At 39.2% G+C, this 20,788-nt stretch overlaps 1 protein-coding gene across 3 annotated transcripts in view; it reads right to left on the reverse strand.

Moving 5' to 3' along the window:
- The window catches only part of RFTN1 (raftlin, lipid raft linker 1), a 96,217-nt gene that overhangs the window by 44,110 nt on the left and 31,319 nt on the right, over positions 1-20,788 (reverse strand). For all 3 annotated transcript variants that reach the window (XM_048070339.2, XM_013171948.3, XM_013171947.3), the window contains exons 3-4: positions 12,959-13,145; positions 720-828 (exon numbers count right to left, since the gene is read on the reverse strand). In XM_048070339.2, coding sequence (XP_047926296.1) covers positions 720-828; positions 12,959-13,145 — 296 coding nt within the window. The remainder of the gene's footprint in view (positions 1-719; positions 829-12,958; positions 13,146-20,788) is intronic.

The raw sequence follows: 20,788 nt of genomic DNA on the forward strand, positions 1-20,788 counted from the left end.
TATTGCCTGCTTTTATAACATGCGATAGGACACAACAGATGCTGCAAAATCTGAAGCATGCCCAGCAAATCTGTCTCCATCAAAATGGACATAACCTGCTAAATTTCAGTCTAGCAAAATATTACATCATCACAAATAATTTAAAAAAGAAGGCAACAAATGAAGAATTGCAAGGTTATTTTCAATTTCACCAATATATAGAAAAGCTAGTTGAAAGCAACACTATTCTGGATGGCAAAGTGCTTTAGTTTATGAGTACAGTCTCTAACTGCTAACATCATCATACTGAATAAAACTTTAAGCAATCTGGGGAATTCTAGGAGTTAATAGGCCTTTTATCTATTGTACTATACAACAGTATATTTGCACTCTAAAATGAAAACGATGATATTGTTTCAATTTAAAATATTTACACCACTACAGGACTGTCTTCTACATTGGTAACTTAGTTGGTATCATCTGTTGAGAGATTACTCTTCTGTGATACTACAAGTCATTTTCTCATAATAATATGATCAATAATTTGTTTCTCTTTGAAGTATAATTGCCCTTCAGGTACTTAAAATTACAAAATGCCAACAAATTCTAGTGAAGTGCTTCAACTACACAAAATTCATGCACATTCCTATTGTCAGACTGACAGAACTAGTAACAGTAACTGGTGCAGATAAAAGCATACTGTGGTGTGGTTTTTTTTCTTAATTTGATTTTTTACTCACTTTCTTAACAAAATCAGGTATCTCCTTTTTGTCTGAAGGTTGGTTCAAATAGGAGCAGGACTCTACCTCCAAGATATATCCTTCACTATGGATGTCACCTTTTGGAGACCTAAAGAGAGTAGAAAACCAGAATTAGTTTCTCTTGTTAACAGTGCAAACCCAGGAATCCCCATTATAGGTATTTCTCATGGAGATCTAACATTCAGACAAAACTTCAGTTCCAACACATTCTCTCCGCTGAGTTCAACACAGTTCTGACACCCTGCAGCTACAGCACATCACTACTTGCTAAGGAATAAAATCACGGCAGTGACTGGGGAATGCCTCAGGGACTTCCAGACTTCTTAATCTGTCCAAGAAACATTTTGTCAGTCTGGCGTCTAAGGCAAACACCAAGGGGATGCACAGGCAGTGCAACTCTCAGGACACGCAGAAAGCCAGTTCCAACAGCACAGACTGACAGCGGCACTGGGCCCATTCGGGCAGCCTAAAAGATCAATGTTGCTTGTATGGAAAGTGAGTCTCTTATTCCACCTTAAGTGAGAAAAATGGCAAAGAAATCACACAGGTGTAGAACATGTTTTATAGCTGGCAATCAAAGGAATACCCACTCTTACCTACCATTATTCTAAGTCAGTATTTAAAAACTAGAACTAATCTAAGTAGTCTACCCTTCAGTCTTACGGCATGCTTTGTTGCTGAGAAATGTAACTATGTTCCTTCTCTTTCAGAAGATACTAACTCCTAAAATAATTCAAACCATGTAACATCTGCCACATATATTGCTGAAAAATGTGGAAACATGATATTGGTCAAAATACCCAATGGGAAAGTTTGGAAGTTCACCCGAATGACCTTGAGAAACAGTCCACAGGCCTGCACAGCAAAGCAGTGCCACCGAAGGCAGTTTTCATCTCTGGACTGCCATGGAAGGAAACTGATACGCTCGATCAATACAGGAAACATAGAGAATCAGTTGTTGTATCAGCTCTTTAGGAAAACACATAGAGGAATGTGCAAAAATAAAAGCCAGCCCGTAATTCTTGGGATTAGTAACAAAGCAGTTATCTTAACATCCCACGCAGAGCATCGAAAGATCCAGTTTGAAGTAAAGAAGTAATTCTGGGCAGTGGCTGCTTGATGTAGCGGGTACAGACAGGACAGAAAGAAAGGTGCAGAAGTTTGAACCAATACTGCTGAGGAAGCAGCAAAACACCAGAACAAGGGCTTTGCAGGCTTGCCGTGCTTGCAAAAGCATTTCTGTGTTAGAGTTCTGTTCTGAGGACTGAGACTGTGTGACACGTAAAGCACACGCTTCAGCTACAGATGCTCCCAGGGGCTTTCCCGAGATGCTAACAGTTACTCAGAGCCATGAGATGCGTGGGCTGCTGACTGCAAACTGGAAGTGCGTGTTTCCTAGGCAATACTGCAGAAATTTTCTAAAGCATCACATGACATTATATTTTGTACTTGTTCCTCCCATCTTTGGCCATATACCCTTGCCTCATTTCTCTCACCTCACCTATACATGAGCCACACAGTGTTATTTTGCAGATCATGAATTGTTTGGGAATGCTGAAGCCCTTTCCCTACTTGTTTTTCTTCTGCTTTCTAGGTTCTCCTCATAACTTGTGGTCCTGCTCTTTTTTTGACTCTGGATAAAAATTGCTATCCGTGGAAACTCTCCAGACATCTTTATAGGATTTACAGAAATCATTACTGGGGAACTAAAAGGGTCCGACTACTACCTGTCTGTAACAGGCATACAGAAATTCATTCAAGCAGCAAAGAACAATTTGTTACAAAGAAAAAGTCATTTTGTGAGGGACAACACATGAACTACAGACAACCATGTTTAATCTTCTAGATAATGTCCTAGATAAAATAATCTAGTCTGTGCAGATTTTCCATCGCAGATTAACGGCTTTTCAATAAGATAAAAATACATTTAAGAAAGTCTCCCTGCTAGCGTACATAGTGGTACACTTAGAGTTTTTTTCTAAAATCTCTATATGACTAACTGGAAATGTAAGCCTGATGTTATCTAATCATCATTTCCAGATAGAAATCATGTTTCCAGATAAAAATATGTATGAGCTAAGGCTCTCTAATACCCTAGCAATCAATAAACCATCAAAACTGCCACTTGATAACACAACGCAAAGTCCATGCAACATCAAATGGTGCCAACACAATTCTCCAGTGCTTCAGTTGTGTATTATTCCAAACCACAAGCGGTTACTAGGAGCAGGTAGCAAGGCACCAAGCCTTTTTTATACAACGAATCCCATTGTTTCGAGACACCACCAGACCTTTCTTTAGCTACGTGAGGACCAAATGTCTCAGGCGGCTCCCTTGCTAGGAAAGCCCACCTCAGCCACCACAGCCCCACTCCGGCCTGGCTGAGGAAGTGATACTCCTAGCTCGGAGACTTTGAAATAATACAGCTCAAGTTCAAAGCTAGCATAGCAAACCCTGAAAATGAAGTATGTGCCACGCTATCCGTGCTTATTTAAAGTGAGGCCCAGGGACAGAACCAAACGGAACAGATCCAGAGGCCCAGTCCCTCCTGTGTCCAGTCTTTGCCAAAGTTGTCTCCACACGGCAGTCAGCTCTCAGTGGTGCTACAAATACTCATGACAAACAACAACTCACTACTCTAATCGTTCCAAAAGTACCAGAAACACTGTATTTTCATGTTTAAACTCACTGGCTCTCTGTAAAAATAAACCCTTTTCAACCTATAATGCTGAGGTTTGTACACACACATAAGGAGGGGGAAGTTGGCCCTTGAACCACTCTATCCTAATTCCTCTCCGGCACCTCAGCAGCTTCCTGGACTCTGAGTTTGTGTAGTTTTCAGAGGACGTACTTGCAACCCATTCAAAAGGAGTAAGTGTTACTTGAGATACAGATGATATCCATAAAAACACCGTAATTCTTACCGTAACTGCTTAAAATGACCTGTTTGTTTATTCCCCCTTTAACAAGCATATACTCCAAAACGCACTTGCTGCTGGTAAATATTTAAGAGAACACAAGATAATGAATTCCTCCTCTAAGAATCTGAGGGCTACCTCTGCCCTAGGGTTCACAAAATGCCCTAGGGTGCATCAAATACCACTGCAGTCTGCTAGGAACATTATTTTACAGAATACACGTAACAGATCCTGTTAAAGGCCATAAAATCTCTACTTAGCCTCATACAGACGTACCATATATTACCAAAAACTATTTTTCCATGCTTTCAAGTAAAATATGTCCATATATGTTAAAGGCAGGTCTTTGTCTATACTGGTCACTTTTACCTTTTTAGGAAAAATTCAAGTCTTTTATTCTGTCAAAAACAAACTAAGAAAACAAAAGCTATAGCTTTTCATGTAAAGATAATAAATGGCACTGGATTTCACAGACTGCAAAAATAATTTTCTGAGCAAATCCAGGTGGACAAGAAATTATTTCCACTCTCTATGCAATAAACAGCACATTTCATATATGAATCACAAAGTAATTCATCAACATCATAAAAGTTTCTCATTACACTCTTTGAATATAATTAGTATAGCCAGACAGAAGTAGCTAAATACAGGTATAAGTAAATTCTATATGCAGCAGAAATCATTACGTTTTCCATTTTATTAATTTAAGAGGGCTACTTTTAGGACCACTTTCATTAGAGACGATGAAGTAGGATGCCCAAAATAGAAATAAAAATTCCCAAAATAGGAACATCTACCAAGATCCTTGCTCAATCAGATAATGACAGGACATGGGGGAATGGCTTTAAACTAACAGAAGGGAGTTTTAGATTAGAGATTAGGAGGAAATTCTTCACTCAGAGAGTGGTGAGGCACTGGCACAGGTTGCCCAGAGAAGCTATGGATGCCCCATCCGTGGAGGTGTTCAAGGCCAGGTTAGATGAGGCCCTGGGCAACATGATCTAGTGGGTGGCATCCCTGCCTATGGCAAGGGGGGTTGGAAATGGGTGATCTTCAAGATGCCTTCCAACTCGAGCCATTCTATGATTCTATGAAGATCACAGAGGTCAGAGGAAATGTCCAAATCTCCTGACTTCGGTCTCCTCCCTGCACTCATATCCCCTTTTCTTCTGAAGGAGGACATTTGAGAAATAAACCAATAATCCATACCCTGGAGTCTGTTGCCAATATTACAGCACAGGAAGTTACTAGAAGGGCAACATAACATTTTTTTTTTTTATTAAAGCAATGGTTTTATGTAAAGTTTATTTCCACCTTCCCATCAAAAAATATTTCTCAACAGAAAGCAAAAGAGAAATGCTGGATCAGTTTATCTTTAAAGAAAATGTATAAGCTCCAAGAATTTGAAAGATCTCCTTTTTCTTCTTGATGTATACTTAGCAATTTCTTACTCCTCCTAGGATAGAAAACTGAATCTTCCTCCCTTCACTGTCTTTGGACATTCAAGGTTGTTTTTTTTATTACCTTTGCTCCTTTAATAAAAAAAATCCTTAGGCCAATTAAAAGTGCCTCAGCCCTGAAAAAAGCACACTGGGATACAGTCACGCTGTACCTTTCCTGGAAGCTAGGACTAACAGGAGAAGCTGGTACACAATGACCAGGGCTTGTACTCATTGTAATGTACGTAATGATGCCTGTGAGGGAGGAGAAGTGACTGCAAAGTATGCGGTCCCTTCGCATGCAGTGGGGAAGGGAACTCTACTGTCCACAACACCAGGAGAGAGTAAGTAAGCACAGGTTAATCATGGAGACTGACAGGAATTTCCTGTCAGACTGTATCTTAAACACTCTAGGCTTTTATTTGTTTTTCCTCCTTTGTTATGTATCTCATGGTTTGTTTATCTTCATCGATTTTCCAGAAAAGGGATTTACTATCAACTGTGGGCATCCTCAGTGACTACCAAAAACCTTAACCAGAGGGTGGCAAACAGCCGGGAGGGAATTTCAGTCTACCTGGCACTGTTCAGAGGGATGGAGTTTGCAGGCACATCGGAGCTGGGGGTAGAGGGGCACCCTCAAGTGTCACTGATAAGGAGCAGGCTGAGGACTGCAGATCTGAAAGAGTGGGGTCTTGAATCCTAAACTGGTCCTCTAGTGCCACTAAAGAGGAAAACACATAAAATAAATAAGATTTTCACTTATAGCTGGAAGCTCACTGGTCCAAAATATTTTATGATGGTTGTTTCAGTAGGCTGTCATTTCCTGTACAGCTGTTTGCAGTTAGGCACCATTTCATGGTAGATAAACCACTACCAGCTGTAGAGTACCAGTAACTTACACATTAGCTATTAAAGCTGACACATCAGTGTCTGTTACAAACTGGATTTCCAATCCTTTTCAGACATAAGAAGAAAATAAGGGAGCCAATATTTGGTCCTAACCTTCCTGAATTTCTCCATACCCATGAATTCGAAAACTTGAAAGCACGCTTCTAAGCTGCAGAGATACTCCAAAATGATTGTTTATTTAACATGATGCGAGGAAGGCATGTGCAGTCTTGAGATTTTCCACTGCACAGAAATAATTCCATAGCAGAACAGCTTATGTTTCCAAATATATCTGCATATTTGTAACAAATTGATCTTCATTATGAAAAACTAGAAACACATTAAGAGGATTAACATTCATGGTTGATATCGGTATTAATTCCAGGTTAAAAAACTGCCAAAATTCAATTATCTGAAAGCCAAGAACTCAGCACTTAAAGATTCACAGGTTTTATGATGCCCACCTAAAAAATATATATTTTTTAGAAAAAATAAAAGCTGGTATATTGTATCATAACCAGCTCAACTCTGTCACACTAGACACTGCTTTAACTTTATTACCTAGGTATTTTCTTTACTAGGAATTTCCTTAAATAGGAAATCTTATCACTGGAGTATATATTATTTGATAGTACATATATATGCTTTTTAAATAGCAGCATATAGAGTTTCTTGAGAGAAGGTCAGGCATGTATGGATACATAGGCTTCTTTTACGTGCAGTGTTTATAACGTTGAGAACACTGATGAAAGAACATTTATTTTGGGTCAATGTTGGAAGTTGTTGTGAGGAAATATGTATTTCTTTGAACTTAAAACAAATAAAAAGCTTTAAAAACCCTAGGCATTGTCTTTTGAGCTAAAGGAAGATATCTGTTGACTCTTGGGCGTGGAATAAATATTATTCTTTCATCAAGCTGAAATCAGCCTGCTGAGAGCAACAACACTTGCTGCATTTGCACACAAAACGTGTTTGATCCTAATTCTCATGAAGGCAGGGTCAGAAATTTGCTGTCTTCAGGCCTAAATCCTACATGAAAATCAAATAAATATACATATACACACACACGCATTTACATTTAAATTAAGAATATATTGTGCCAGTGCAAAGTATGTATTTTTGGCAACTCCAGCAAGCATGGAGTCACTAGAGAAGACCACTGATATTTTTCATCAAACTGTATTATTTTGAAACACAGACTGGTGATTCTGTATTTCCACAGAGCTCTTTTGTAGAACATCTCAGGGCCTATGAAGGAGAAGGAGTTTGGAAACACTCAGCATGGATTTAGCAAGGGTAAATCATACTTGACCAACCCAACTGCCTTTGACAATAAAACGACTGGTCATCTAGGGCAATTTGAGCAAGAGATTTGACACTGGCTCCCACAATATTCATCAACTCATGGAACAGTTTGAGTTGGAAGGGACCTTAACGATCATCCAGTTCCAACCCCCTTGCCATGGGCAGGGACACCTCCCACTGGATCAGGTTGCTCAGGGCCCCATCCAGCCTGGCCTTGAACACCTCCAGGGATGGGGCATCCACAGCTTCTCTGGGCAACCTGTGCCAGCGCCTCACCACCCTCAGACTAAAGACCAAAGATGGCATGAAAATTTTCCACATGGAAAATGAGGAAATACCCAAGGAAATCAAAGAAGGGCTTGCCAGGCAGAGGTATCTATCAGTCATGGCTCAAGGCTCAATCAACTAAATTCTATATAAAGTCAGAGGAAGAACTCACTGTTTCAATTAACTATCAAAAAATCTTGAATAAAAAAGCATTTGGGGGCTAGAAGGAGTCTCTGAGAATCATCTGGATGTCTTCAGCAATGTTATCATTGCCTCTGGAAGGTGAATGTGCAAACCCAAATGCTAGAGGACCATCCCAAGACTTCATAAAGCATCATGCTTCAAGAGGCTGATAGTCCTTCCTAATGTAATTATGTCTTTTCATATTTCATCAGTTCTTCAGAATAACAGTTTTCCTTCCTTTCATGGAAAGAGAAGCTGTTTCATTCATTTGCATGTTTAAGTAATTTCAGTATTTTGCATTTATGTTTAAATAATACTACCTTAATTTTTCTAGTCTGTTGTAGAATCCAGATTTTAAGTGATGCAGAGGAAACAAAAGATTAGCTATTTCTCAGATGTCACTAACAGAAATAACTTGGAATTAAAATCACGTTAAAAAAAATGTAAAAATCCCATTTTACGATTAAACTTTTGAACTCAAGTCTGTCAAACTTCTTTGCAGATAAATAAAATTATTTTTGGCTAAGTGATGAAAGTTTGCATTTCATCAGGATTAATGGAAATGGGGAAATTATAAAAATAGAAACAGAATCATCTCATCAAGTGTATTAGTGGAGCACCTGACACCTCATTATTTTACAGTAAGGAAGAACAGCTGCAAAGTTGCTTGAGGTAAACATAGAAGTCTATTCTAGAAAATATTCTTAAATTATATTATTTAGTCTAATTCTTCACGGCCATGTTTCCTTGTTAACTACTTTACTGATTGGAGGGAAAACCAGTAGAAGGTTATGTGTTAAGAGACACGTGAAACAAAGAGAGAAAGACCTATCTGGACTTCAGATTATTTCCCCTGTTTTATTCTACTGTTGTAAAATAAACCATCTGCAAACATGTAAGAATTATTCTAAGTAGACAGTTGGTGAGTCTGGACCGTATATATTTCTTAGTGGAAAAAAAATGTAGTGCACAGTATTTAAAAAGAGAAATGCAAACATTTTAATTAACATTGAATTTAACTTCAAGACATCAGACAGGGGTGTCACACTACAGGGAGCTGTGGATAAATTAAAGCAGCTTTGCATTATGGTTTTGTTACAATTTTGTTTAGAAGCAGACTTTGGGATTTTTTTTTGCAGGAAACAGGCACAGACTGTCAGTGCTAGTGATTTGCACAAGACACCTAAACACAGATTCTGATATTGAAAATTAGAACATATGGAAAGAAAATGGGAAAAAGAGACACATGAAGAACTAATGACCTTTCTGTTCCTCAGGGGAACATACATGACATGCATGCTACTCTCCTTATTTTTGTTAATTTCCTTATATTTTGTTACAAATGAGCTGACCTTCCTCATTCCCTTTGCCAGGAGCAATACACTACCACAAATTCTCACTTTCCAGAATACTACCATATATCCTTTTTCCTCAGATGATTCTCTTCAAGTGTAAATCAGTGTGAATCAACTTTTTTCAAGTGTGAATCAATGTGAACCAGCAGGCCATGGGCTAATCTTCACACCTAGAGCCTTCCCCGAAGTCCCCTCCCTCCCTCCCCTCCCCCCCCCCCCCAAAAAAAAATAAATATTAAAAACCTGGGCTCAAAGATTCTTCTTTGCATATGTTTTAATGAAACAACTTCTCTGAGAAAAGCGTCTCAAACGTTAGCACAGTCAGTAAAACAGTCAATTACTTTTTATTTTAAAAGTCCATTGAAACTGAGATAGAGGGAGAAAAGGAAAAGTAATCACAGAAACATTAAAATTATTATTCCATTATTCTACTCTATTCTATTCAACTTCCAAACCACTTCCAATCAACTGGTCACTGTGCATAATGCAATTAGGTGCTACATAAATAAATACAGTCAAATCTATTATATTAAATTTATCAAGAGCTATGGCAGAATCATTCATCTACTTGGTAGACTATGCCCAGTACCTCTAAAGAATTAAATGCTTCTACATTTATTTCATTTCCTTTAATTGAACGTGACATTTTGCAGCGATAATTTTATTGTTGATTTATATATGTATATATATGCATGTGTATATATATATGCATATGTATACACGTGCCCTTTACTTTTAAATTTTTCTTAACATTTCCAAGCAACAAACCTTGCTTTTCAACACTTACGGCTTCCATGTATGTTAGGAATGTGTTTCCTTAAATGTCCTAGAGCAGGAACGAGTCTTCCTTCCTTATTTACCACTACTGAACATAAAGCTAGGACAATGTAGTCACAGAGATACCAGTACAGATTAAAAACAGAACTATCTAGTGACTTTCAAAGAAAGAATGATATTGCAAATTCACACTGAGGGTTTTAAAACTCCAGGACAATTGCAAAACAGGAAGACTGACACTATAGGTACTTTTTCCAAGAGCTTTAATGTCTGACATGTCTAGGCACTCCTCTCTCCATTTTGTTCCTGAACAAACTAAGGCAGCACAAATTTTACAGTTAGCAGCAGATTGCAGATCCTGATGCACATCATCTGCTGCAGCTACTACTGCCTCTTATTACCTTTGGAGAGGCAATGCTACCTCAAACAAAAAACTCAGAATGTGAGGCAACAGTGTATTCATTTTAAAACATAAAACTGACATCTAAAGGTGTAACTGATTAAAGCAGACACTAATTCAAATATTCAGCTTTATCTTCATACACAGAATTGATATTACTGCACCAAAAGGCACTCACACAACAACTCAGTTTCTGCTCCATTCAGGCAACAAAATCAGCAAGGTGAACAAACCGCACCTGGTATCTGCTGGACAACTGACAAGTTAAGCATGTGGTGCTGGAGCCATCTGTGGTGAAACACCTGCAGTAAAAGAGGAGCTACAGCCTCAAGGGTTCTGCAGAGATGGCCGGGGAATCCTGAGGGTGGCCCCACACCGCAGTAAAGAGCTCTTTATGACTCCTTGGCTCCCCGTGCACGCCTGGCACCACCATCAGAGCGAACAGCAGGCGACCACGTCTTACTTCGCAGTATGAATGATGTTAGCAGCGAACCTACAACTGTAGCTGGGCTACTTACACTTGAAAATCTTATGACAGAAATAAACACTAATCTCATCAACAAATACCCCCAGCAGACCTTAACACCTGCCCAAGAGTTTAGCTGTTTTATACAGAGACAGCCTGCAGATGCCTGAGACCTGACAGTCTTCAGTGACAAAGGTAACATTTGTCCTTTATCAGCAGTGTAATGAGAAAGGTTAATTAAGGTGATAGGTTTTTTTCCTCACAGTTCTTACTTGAATAGGATAAACTCATGGTTCCAGTACAACTGGTCTCTCTACAGGCCATGGTCATGTGAAATCCATGCAATGTCCATCTCTCTCCCTTGAGCTTGACAATTCAGAGAGCCATTGCATTCACACGCTACGAAAGCAGTTTCTTCCACACTCTTGGCCAAACTCAGGAATATTTACACTACGAGAAACACCAAACTGATGTAATTTCCCCTCCTGATACTTCTCTGTTTTTTTTCCTGCTGCACCAACTCTCTTCCACTTCCCCAGGCAGCCAGAAATGACAGATAAGAGAAGGCAAAGAAATGGAGTGTGAATGCAAAAGGAGATCTAATTGGTTCAAGACTCTCTCCTGTCTTTAATTTTGCACAGTCATTTACAGCTGTCTGAAGCGTGTGAAACACTGGCACCCAAGCGAGTGAGTAGGCAATTAGGATTTTGTACTCTTTCACATTCATTCTGCACAGATGTAAACTACTGGATATGGCACAAGACAGCAGCGACTGAGCTTTCTGGCTTGGCGATGATGTCCCTTACATTCTTACTGCCGAGGAGGAGGATGCTTTCCCCTGACACGTCTTTACAGCTTGGTCCTGAAAGATGCTGAGCCCTCTGACCCCATTGCAAACTCAGGCATGCAAATGCTTTGATTATCTGCAGCAAGGCACTTTGTAGGCAGGGAATACAAAGCCTAACAAATAGGTAAGCCCACCACAGTATTACCCTAGAAGTCCACTACACAGCCAAACACTCCGACCATAAAACTGGAAACCCTTTAAACAACATCAGGATGCCAGCATGAAGTTTTTCATTAATAAAACTAAAAGCAAGTGAAGGTAAGTTGAGAGTTATTTTAGAAGCTAGTGTTGGCTGTGATACCTAATGCCTGCATACATTTGGTAATAAAACAGAAAACCTTCCTTAGGTCACAGACTGAAGTTTGACTGTGTCCATACTTGCTCCCAGCTGACCACCAGGCTGTAGCAAATTGAATGGTGTTTTTCGGTTTTAAAGAGGTGTTTAAAACAATTACATCTTTTCATTCAAGCATCAGCAGAGAGACTGGAATCAGCAAACAGGAGGCTGAGTTATCCCCCAGCTTTCCGTAAAGGTTGCTGTAAAAAGGGACAGAGTGGGAAATGCAGTTTATGTGGAAAAATTGCACAACATGTCTGCAACAACATGGGTAGCTATGGAGTTGTGAGCATTCAAATAACACCAAGTTGTATTTGAAATAGTTAAGCAAAAATCCTAAATCTATGTTTAAAATATTCACATTTTAATTTGCTTTCAACTAGTTAACAGCACATTCTATTGATGTTATTAAAATCAGATTAAAACATAAAAGAACAGTATTCCTGTTTGTTTATTCATCTTCAGACTTTGATTGTGTAAAATATTCTTAATACATTTTAAGACTCTGAACAAAGCAAGAAAGTCATCTTTTAATTTAAGGAGCTTGCACTAAATCAAAAATTAAAAGAGCTTGTATTGTTTAGAGGAAAGAAGAGCCTAAAGTCTACAGATAAAAGCATGCATTAACGTTGTGGTTCTCAAATTAATTGCATTAACTGTAACCCGCTAAACACAAAATATGTCTTTACTAAGCAAATATTTCTTCTGCCTTAATTTATTCTAATAAATTATTAAAGGGTACCAATCCTAGACCATCCTCACAAACTGTTAGGCATACGGTTTGTTTGTTTGCCTTTCATGACAACATATCCCAAAATATAGAGCATATTTCAACTTGTTATTCTCTGAGTTGTCTGCCAAACTGCGGATGAATTTTAAGCACGAAGAACATGTTAAGCCTATTCAAGCCCACAAAAAAAAATTAAAAAAATCAAGTCTTGCACAGTAAACTCTGCTATAATTTCCTGATGTAGGTCAAAACTCAGCAGGAAATCACATTGTCTATTTTTATCCCAGTTCACTGGAAGTGCTTTACCTTTCTGTTTTCTTGATAAGCACAGCCCTGAAGATTTGTTCCTGGGGAGTTTTCTCTTTTTCATCAGTTGGCTGCACGAAGGGGTGGACAGCAGCCAAGACGAAGCCCTGCTGGTACAATTCTTGCAGCTGAGCTGGAAGATCACACAAGGAGGAGAGCTTGATTGCAGATGATCCTGGTAGCTCAGCTGGAAATAAAAAGTAATTGGTCAATAATCTTACACTGGACTATCAAGTTTTTTTTCTAAATTCCAGGCTCTTCAGTGTTAAACAAGCTTCACACTGGTCTACAATATTAACACAGAAATTGACCATTCCTAAGGCCCTTTTGTATGTCAGATTTTAAGCAGCCTGTCTTGGTGAAGGACTTCTATCATATAAAAGACTGGTGCGATTAAACAAGAAATCAGACACTAAAAAAAAATACCTACATAATCTGGGAGGGAAAGGGGATAGTCAGTGAAGGGAGAACATGTCAAATTCAAAAGTAATAAACAGAAGTAGACATCTACACAAAAGCTGTATTATTAGACTTGGAGATCACTGACAAAATGCTGTTGAGACCAAATATCTACCAATATAGATATACCAATATCTGATACCAATACCAAATATTCTAAAGTGTATGTTGGTAACAATACTAAGAGCAATGAATACCTGTACTGATGACAAACCCTTCAGAACAGACACTGAACCTAGTATCTCAGGGTTTAAACCAGAACATATTAGAGATGAGGATGAGACCTAATGCGTGAAAATAATCCATGTCCAATCTGCTTCCTGTGGGGTGTTATGCCTCCCTGCAAAGCATCTGATGATGCTGACTACTGTCAGACCCCTGACATATGAACAGATACTGCGGTCAGTACATGCAGTTCCCTGCATCTCCTTGGCATCATCTTGTGAGCTTCAAAAGAAAATCCCATAAATCACCAAAAACAACCTTCCACTCTCTGTCTCTCTACTTCAGTAATTCTTCGTATGTTTTTCACATCTTCTCTGAAAAGAGAGCTTCCTTCCCTGCCTTTGCCTCTTCGTTTCTATCTCTGTTTGGAGCTATTTATTATTTCACCCCTAACTATGCTGGAGCACATTGTATGGAGAGGTGCTGGATAGCTTCCCCTCCTCCTGAAACCAGGAGGGAGGGGATGTTGCAGGAAACACAACAGAGGTTCCCAGCACCTTGCAAGCTTGGGCCCTTCCATAAAAAAAGCACCGGAGAACAGTTTGTATGAAAGACACCAGCTATGCAAAATAAGGTTTCATTGTACTGCTTTTTTCATCAAATTATGTGGCTACCCTTTATGAATAATGAAAGAGGTTATCAAAAACTAATAAATATTCAAAACCAATAATACAGAAGAATAATTTAAATAATAATAGAATAGCTGTGCTTGGTATGCTTTTTCTTCATATAAGACCATACTCCAGAAGAGGATAATGGAACTTTTTGACCAAGGACTGGAAGATGCAGTGTTTTTATTATTTTTGCAAATAAAATGAGAAATCCAAGCCATGAGTATGTTGACAATAGGTCTCTACCTTCTGTAACAGCTTACAAATCACATGAGAGTCATAAAAAGGGATACCCCAATGAATAATGTATAATAAATAACACAGCTGACTTACTTACTGGACCCTACTGGGGATCAACATAGGGAAAAGAAACCCAGATGTTAGAAACACCTTTTTCCTCTTGTGACACAGAGATCCCAACAATCTCCAAATATGCTTCAAATAATTTAATTAATTAAAAGAACACGAAAGCCAGAATAGTCTTCTAAATGAGGGTTTTACATGGATACAATTAAATGACTAAACACTATTCAACAATGTTAATTCTGGTGATGGTGCTCCAATTTTTAACAATCATCTACGAAAACTCATGCTTGCCTTGCATATGAACCTTGTCTCTGGATTCTCCTGAGTATGCCTTCGTAAAACTCATAGAAAGACTATTCATTACCATTGGAGTGTGATTGCTTACCCCTAAAGGCTAAACATGAGGGGAAAGGATGAAAATGCATGCAATTGGAGCCTTGGGATGTACACCTGAGGATTAAAAAAGAAAGGTAATAGAAAACAGAGCTGGAACGGATCATCCACCTAGTCCATCGTAATTATTACCTAGAGGCGAGACCAGTTTTAGTTTTCTCCTCAACTAACAGTGGCCAAATGTCCTCAATGAATTTCACATTCTTTTTCTTTCAGTTCTCAACAGCCATTCTTGATTGTTACCTCCACAGTACTTACTGCACATCTCAGATTAGCAAACTTCAATAAATACACCCAGTAGTAGTCTATTGCTGAAAATGTTAATGAAAACAGTGAATATTAATAGACTACGGACAGAAATATTTTAAGTCTTGCAGTCAATACATCTTTTTGCTTTGATGGTGAGCTACTGCTATTTTCTCCTTTGACCAGAGATTCTCCAAAAGGAAAAGAAAGTTCCTGTTACAAAACTGATATACCCAAGGTCAAAATGGGTTTCCTGGGTCAACAGACCTGTGCATTCTTGCTATGCTGCCATGTGACGTGGATTCCTTCAGAGAAATCCCTGCTACTCATCATCCTCCAGAGTATAAACGTGTTCCAGTATCTTTCTGGGAATTAAGTTAGGTTAAGAATTATAAAGTTCTATCTTGAAATTGGTTGAAAAAGGACATCACACCTTCCTGGAGAGTCACATTCATCCTCCAACCATCTTCAAACTGAAATGAAAAGATTTCCTTGATTTCTTACGCTAATTCTTCTAAGGTGTCTACATGTAGGTTCAACCTACATGAGTTATGAAAGCAGTCATGGATCTAGTCTGTCCTTATGTTAGTTTAAATACAGAATACTAACATTTTCATAAAGTCTTATACAACTTCAAATAAAATCCGTCAAACATTTTGTTTCAGTTTTTAAAGAGATTTCTAATCGTGTCTTTCTTTCACAAGAAAAAGGAAAAACAAAGTTGTGTAGAATAAGGACTTGAGTAAGGTAACAGAGCAAATAAATGACCAATTAAAACCTTTAATGACTCCAGTAGTTATTATAGTTGTGATAAGCCTCTGCTTCACCAAAAGATAAAGCTCAATTCTTTTAGCAGCATCCCTGTAGGTCTTGAAATGAAGTCACGTCTAAGATTTACATTCTGCTCCATGTTTCCTTATTTATTGTTGCACTTCACAACCTGACCTCAAAGTCTCTTTTGTTTATTCTGTCTGCATCTAAAAGAGTGCATAAGAAACTTGTAAATGACAGATGCTGTGGTGGTTTTTTTATTTTGTTAAAGCTAAAAGTGGAAACAGAAGTGCTGGTTGCTTTTGGAACTGATTATCAGACAGAGTAATTCGTTGCCTGACTGGTAACTGAAGCTGAAAATACTTCCAGCAATGCTTGGATACATACACAAGACTACAGCTTAGAGAAAAGTCAAAGAGAATAAAAAAAAGTTTGGGTTACACAACTGATATTTATAAGGTCCAAATGACTTTCCTGGGTCTACTGACTTGTGCATTCTTTGCTGCTAATAGGGAAAACCTGCCCAAACACTCACTGACCCCATCTTCCCACAGAAAAAAAAAATAATAATAATAAAAAGGTAGATTTAAGATAAAAAACTACAGATTGAACCATGTACATTCATAGACAGTCGTTTCTGCAGCTCCAGAACGTGATTTCTGGGAAACAGAGGAAGGTGGTGCAGTCTGCCACAGGGATCCTGAGGGATGAGAGTAGGCTGAGAAATATGGTTGCAGAAACACATAAGGCTGGGGAGACACGTATGTAGGATAACTGGCTTCTCCTTCTTGTTTTAATGTGCTCCTCTTTCCCTGCAGGTCTTCTTGAGCTGCATTACTGTGGCAGTCATGAGAGATTCTCCCAAATTATCAACAGGACTGGGTGAGCAGCAGGAAGCATCAGCGGCACCTCCAAGAAGAGCCTCCATGAACCATCAAGGGCTGCTGCCAAACAGATCAAACAGCCACCTACACCAATGAATCCTACAGCCAGCGAGGCCTTCGCAGTCAGATGATGCCACACAGTTCGTCAGCTGTCTTTTCTTGATATATGCTCATGCTCATCTTATGGTATTATATTGGAAGACTCCTGTTCTTTTGTGTTTGGTATCTCTGGAAGCTACCACAGGCTATTCATTCTGGAGGTGGTAACGTCTTACCTTACAGAAAGTTAAGATGCCATAAACCAACACTTTCAAATAATATATATATATATGTATATAACAGATAAAGTAACGCACGGTTTCATCTATTAGCTTATGCTTAATAAAGACAACCATCAGCCACAGTACATCTTTTTACAATATATACTCTCAACAGAATCAGGTATTTTAAACTCTATTCTACTTGATAATCAGCAATTTTCCCTCCCTGCTACATACCTTTATGACAAAGCTAAGACAAACTTTATTGTTGGTTTTTTTTTTTTGTTTCTTTATACTTGCTCAGCAAATAATTGAATCAATGCTACGATCCAGGACAATCAAAATGTTAAATGCCAAAACTGCATTTATTTAATTTCGCTTTCCTGAAAAGGTCAAATTCAGGTCTGAGTTTCTCAGTACTTATCCTTAATACTTTTTTAAAAAGGACAAACATACAGTTCCACGCTAACTTCTCTTACCCTGTGCTAGGTGCTTACTTGGCTTGTTTACTCCAACAAAACAAATGTCAGAGTTTTCTGGTCTTCATTTTTTAACATGTTTTCCCAATTAGGCTTTTATGCTCTCATTCCAGTTACAGCTGTTAAAGACTGATGTAGCCCATAAAGACAGTTCACATTACAGATGAAAAAGTTCCACAAAAATTTTTGGACTCCTTTTACAACTAGTTTCTGTTTCTCGTTCAAGTTTTCTTGTTCATTTGCATTTTCAGATGAAACCATTAAGTCTTTTCCCTTTCCATTGAAGCGACCAAACATCAGCTGCATGCACTCTGCCTGTGCGGGTTATACAAGACATCACCTTGCCCCACCGCATGCCCAGAAGGTGGTGTACAATGGTGGTTTGAAGCAGAAAAGGAAGACAAGCCAACACACTGGACCCAAATAATGAAGCGATACAGCCCCAGTAGCCACAAGCACAACGCCCCTATTCGATCAGGCCTCAAACACCTCAGCAGGCTCAGTCCCTACAAGAAAACCACTCGTCACTTTTCTTTTCCAAAACGTAGGATGAGGCAGTCCCCAAGCGCTGGGAGCAGGGCCCCCCACCTCCTCCTGGCGCTACGTGCTCCTTCTCCCACCTCCTCCTCCCAGCACCCCAGACCCCTCCGGCCTTGCAGGCCCTCCTTCCCTGCGGGCCCTCCTGCAGAGCTCCAGCTTCTGCGGGGGGCCTCCTGGGACACACGGTGTCTGCTCACCTCCTCTCCAGGACAGCTCGGGGTTTGTGGAGCTCTCCTACCAGGGCAATTTTTTTCTGCTGCCCTTCTAAAGCACCCAAATCTCCCTCCTGCACACCACAAAGCGCGCAGGAGGCCACCACAAAGAACTCAGCTAGGGGCCAGGCACCAGCATCTATGGTCCTGAGCAGATCTAGCAATGAGCACGTAAGATGGAAAGAAGATACAAGCGAAATGGCGCTCATATGGTAATACAGTCATTACCCAACAACATCCGCGGATTTCCTGCAGGGTTTTATAATAGATTTGACTATTTACCTTCTGCCTTTAGTGACCGCCTCATAGAAAATGGCATTAGCTTGCTCTGCTGTGCCTCATGAATCCCACCAAGCTGGCTGTAATTGCTTGTCTGCTGGCAGGAAACTAAATAGCAACAACGAATGGAGACAATAATATGGGAATAGAGCATATCACTGACCACATGTATGAGCGAACGCATAAATCTGGCCCAAGTCCACAAAATCTCCTACATTTTCACGCAGAGCAATTCCTAGCATGTTTATGGTTGTTTATAACAACCTTGATCATTTCGTAGAATAACAAAGTAAGCACACTTCCTTTACTTAGTATGAGGATTCCTTTTTTTAAAAAATTAATATTAATTCCTTTCCAATGAGTTTAATTTAATTTAAAGAGATCAAATCTACAGCAGACCAACGTCTGGAAGAACAAAACACCACCTTTGCATTAGAGCTGGTCAAAAATTAAACTAGCAAGTTTACTTGCTAGAAGGTGCGGTTCCACCTACATTAAAACATTTCATAGGAAGATGTCAAATGCAGCAGCAGCTGTTGGGCACAGAGCTGCTCATTTGGCTGTATCAGGAAAGGAAACCCAGATTGCTGCTCCCACACTGCTGCCTGGCAGCTCCAGTTTTCTGGATAGCCCTCCGGCCATAAATAATTTTTGCAAGCTGAACAGTGATTTTTGGGTGAAGGACCATCCCACAAGGTGTCTTTTTGGTTTGCCAAACTCCTCACATTTATCAGTACAGGCCCTGAGGGCTGAATGGCACAAGCCCCATAGGGAGAGGTGGGCAAATGTCAGAATCCACCTGGAGGAGGGTGCACGGTAAAATCTATTGGGAAGTGCTGGCTTTTGTCTAACGACGAAGCACAGACTTGCAAAGATCCTCTCTGTTCTATAAATAAGAAAAATTTCAAGGTCCTTCACTGACATTTAGCAGTTCGTTTGGAACAGCTGAAGGAATCCAAACCATCATCCTTTCCAACTATTAAGTCTTGGTAAGACCAATATATTACTCTGGAGAGCAGAAAGCAAATATTAATTGAATATTATCAAAACACTTACTGCCTGATTCTGGGAGAACACATCTATTTCCATCCAGTGTCAACCTCAAACAAAAAATTACAGAGGCATCTAACTGCAAGTTTTCATTCCTTGTTACAAGCACTAAAGAGCTTGTTTTGACACTGCACAAATTGTTTGCATGGCAAAGCAATGCAGTCATATTACTCTCGTTTAACCATTCTTTCCCCATTGAATCCACCAGTAGTTTCTTGTCGTCAACAACAAGGAAAATGTATCAAAGAATCAGAGTGCCTTCAGTGAAAATAAAGGCAAAAATACCAATAATACAACTTAGAAAAAGCAGAGAGGTAAACGGATTTCTGGTGAATTTTGCAAGGAGATCCAAATCTTTATTTCTGAACTCACACTTAGCAGACTAAAATGCTCACGCAGTATGACTAACACAGAAGGGAATGTATGATGTTTCTGACAATGCCACAGAGTTTTAATTAGCTGAAACACACTAATGCTAGAATTCAATGAGTTAAAAGCTCCACCTTTTGGAGTGAAAACTGTAGAAGCTGCACTATAGTCTTTTTTCCTTTCTAACAGAGCTCCCACGATGCGTACAGAGGTTCCTAAACTTTGAAGAAGCTGGAGACAGTCTCAGTGCATTATCGTGCCGGCTGTCATCAGAGGCAAGACACCGGTTGTTAATAATTCACATTGCTTCTTTTTTGGTTATGCTAAATGACTTTCTTTCCATTTTCAAGGCAAATACAATAAATGTCACCATCAAAGAAAGTAACAATGAATACGCGAGAGAAATCGGGAATTTAAATGAAGGGTGACTGTTCAGTAAGCTCCTGGTGTTTACTTTTAGTGAAAGTAATAATGGAACTTTAAAGCACTCAAAACCATAAGCATTGTATCTCAAGAAAGGAGGTGAGAACAGAAAGGCTGAAACTGGATAAGTACCCTTTGAAAGTATGTATATAGACATCTCTATGCAGATATGTAAATATATGTATGCATACATATGTATGTGAGTATATGTGTAAGTACACACACAGACACACACAGACATCCTCTTCTTTCCTTTAGGAAATGGTAGGTATATGCGCTAGTCAAATCGAGAAAGAACTAAGCTAGCTCAAAGATGCAATGCG

Source organism: Anser cygnoides, chromosome 2 (assembly GCF_040182565.1).
Source record: "Anser cygnoides isolate HZ-2024a breed goose chromosome 2, Taihu_goose_T2T_genome, whole genome shotgun sequence".
NCBI classification, from domain to species: domain Eukaryota; kingdom Metazoa; phylum Chordata; class Aves; order Anseriformes; family Anatidae; genus Anser; species Anser cygnoides.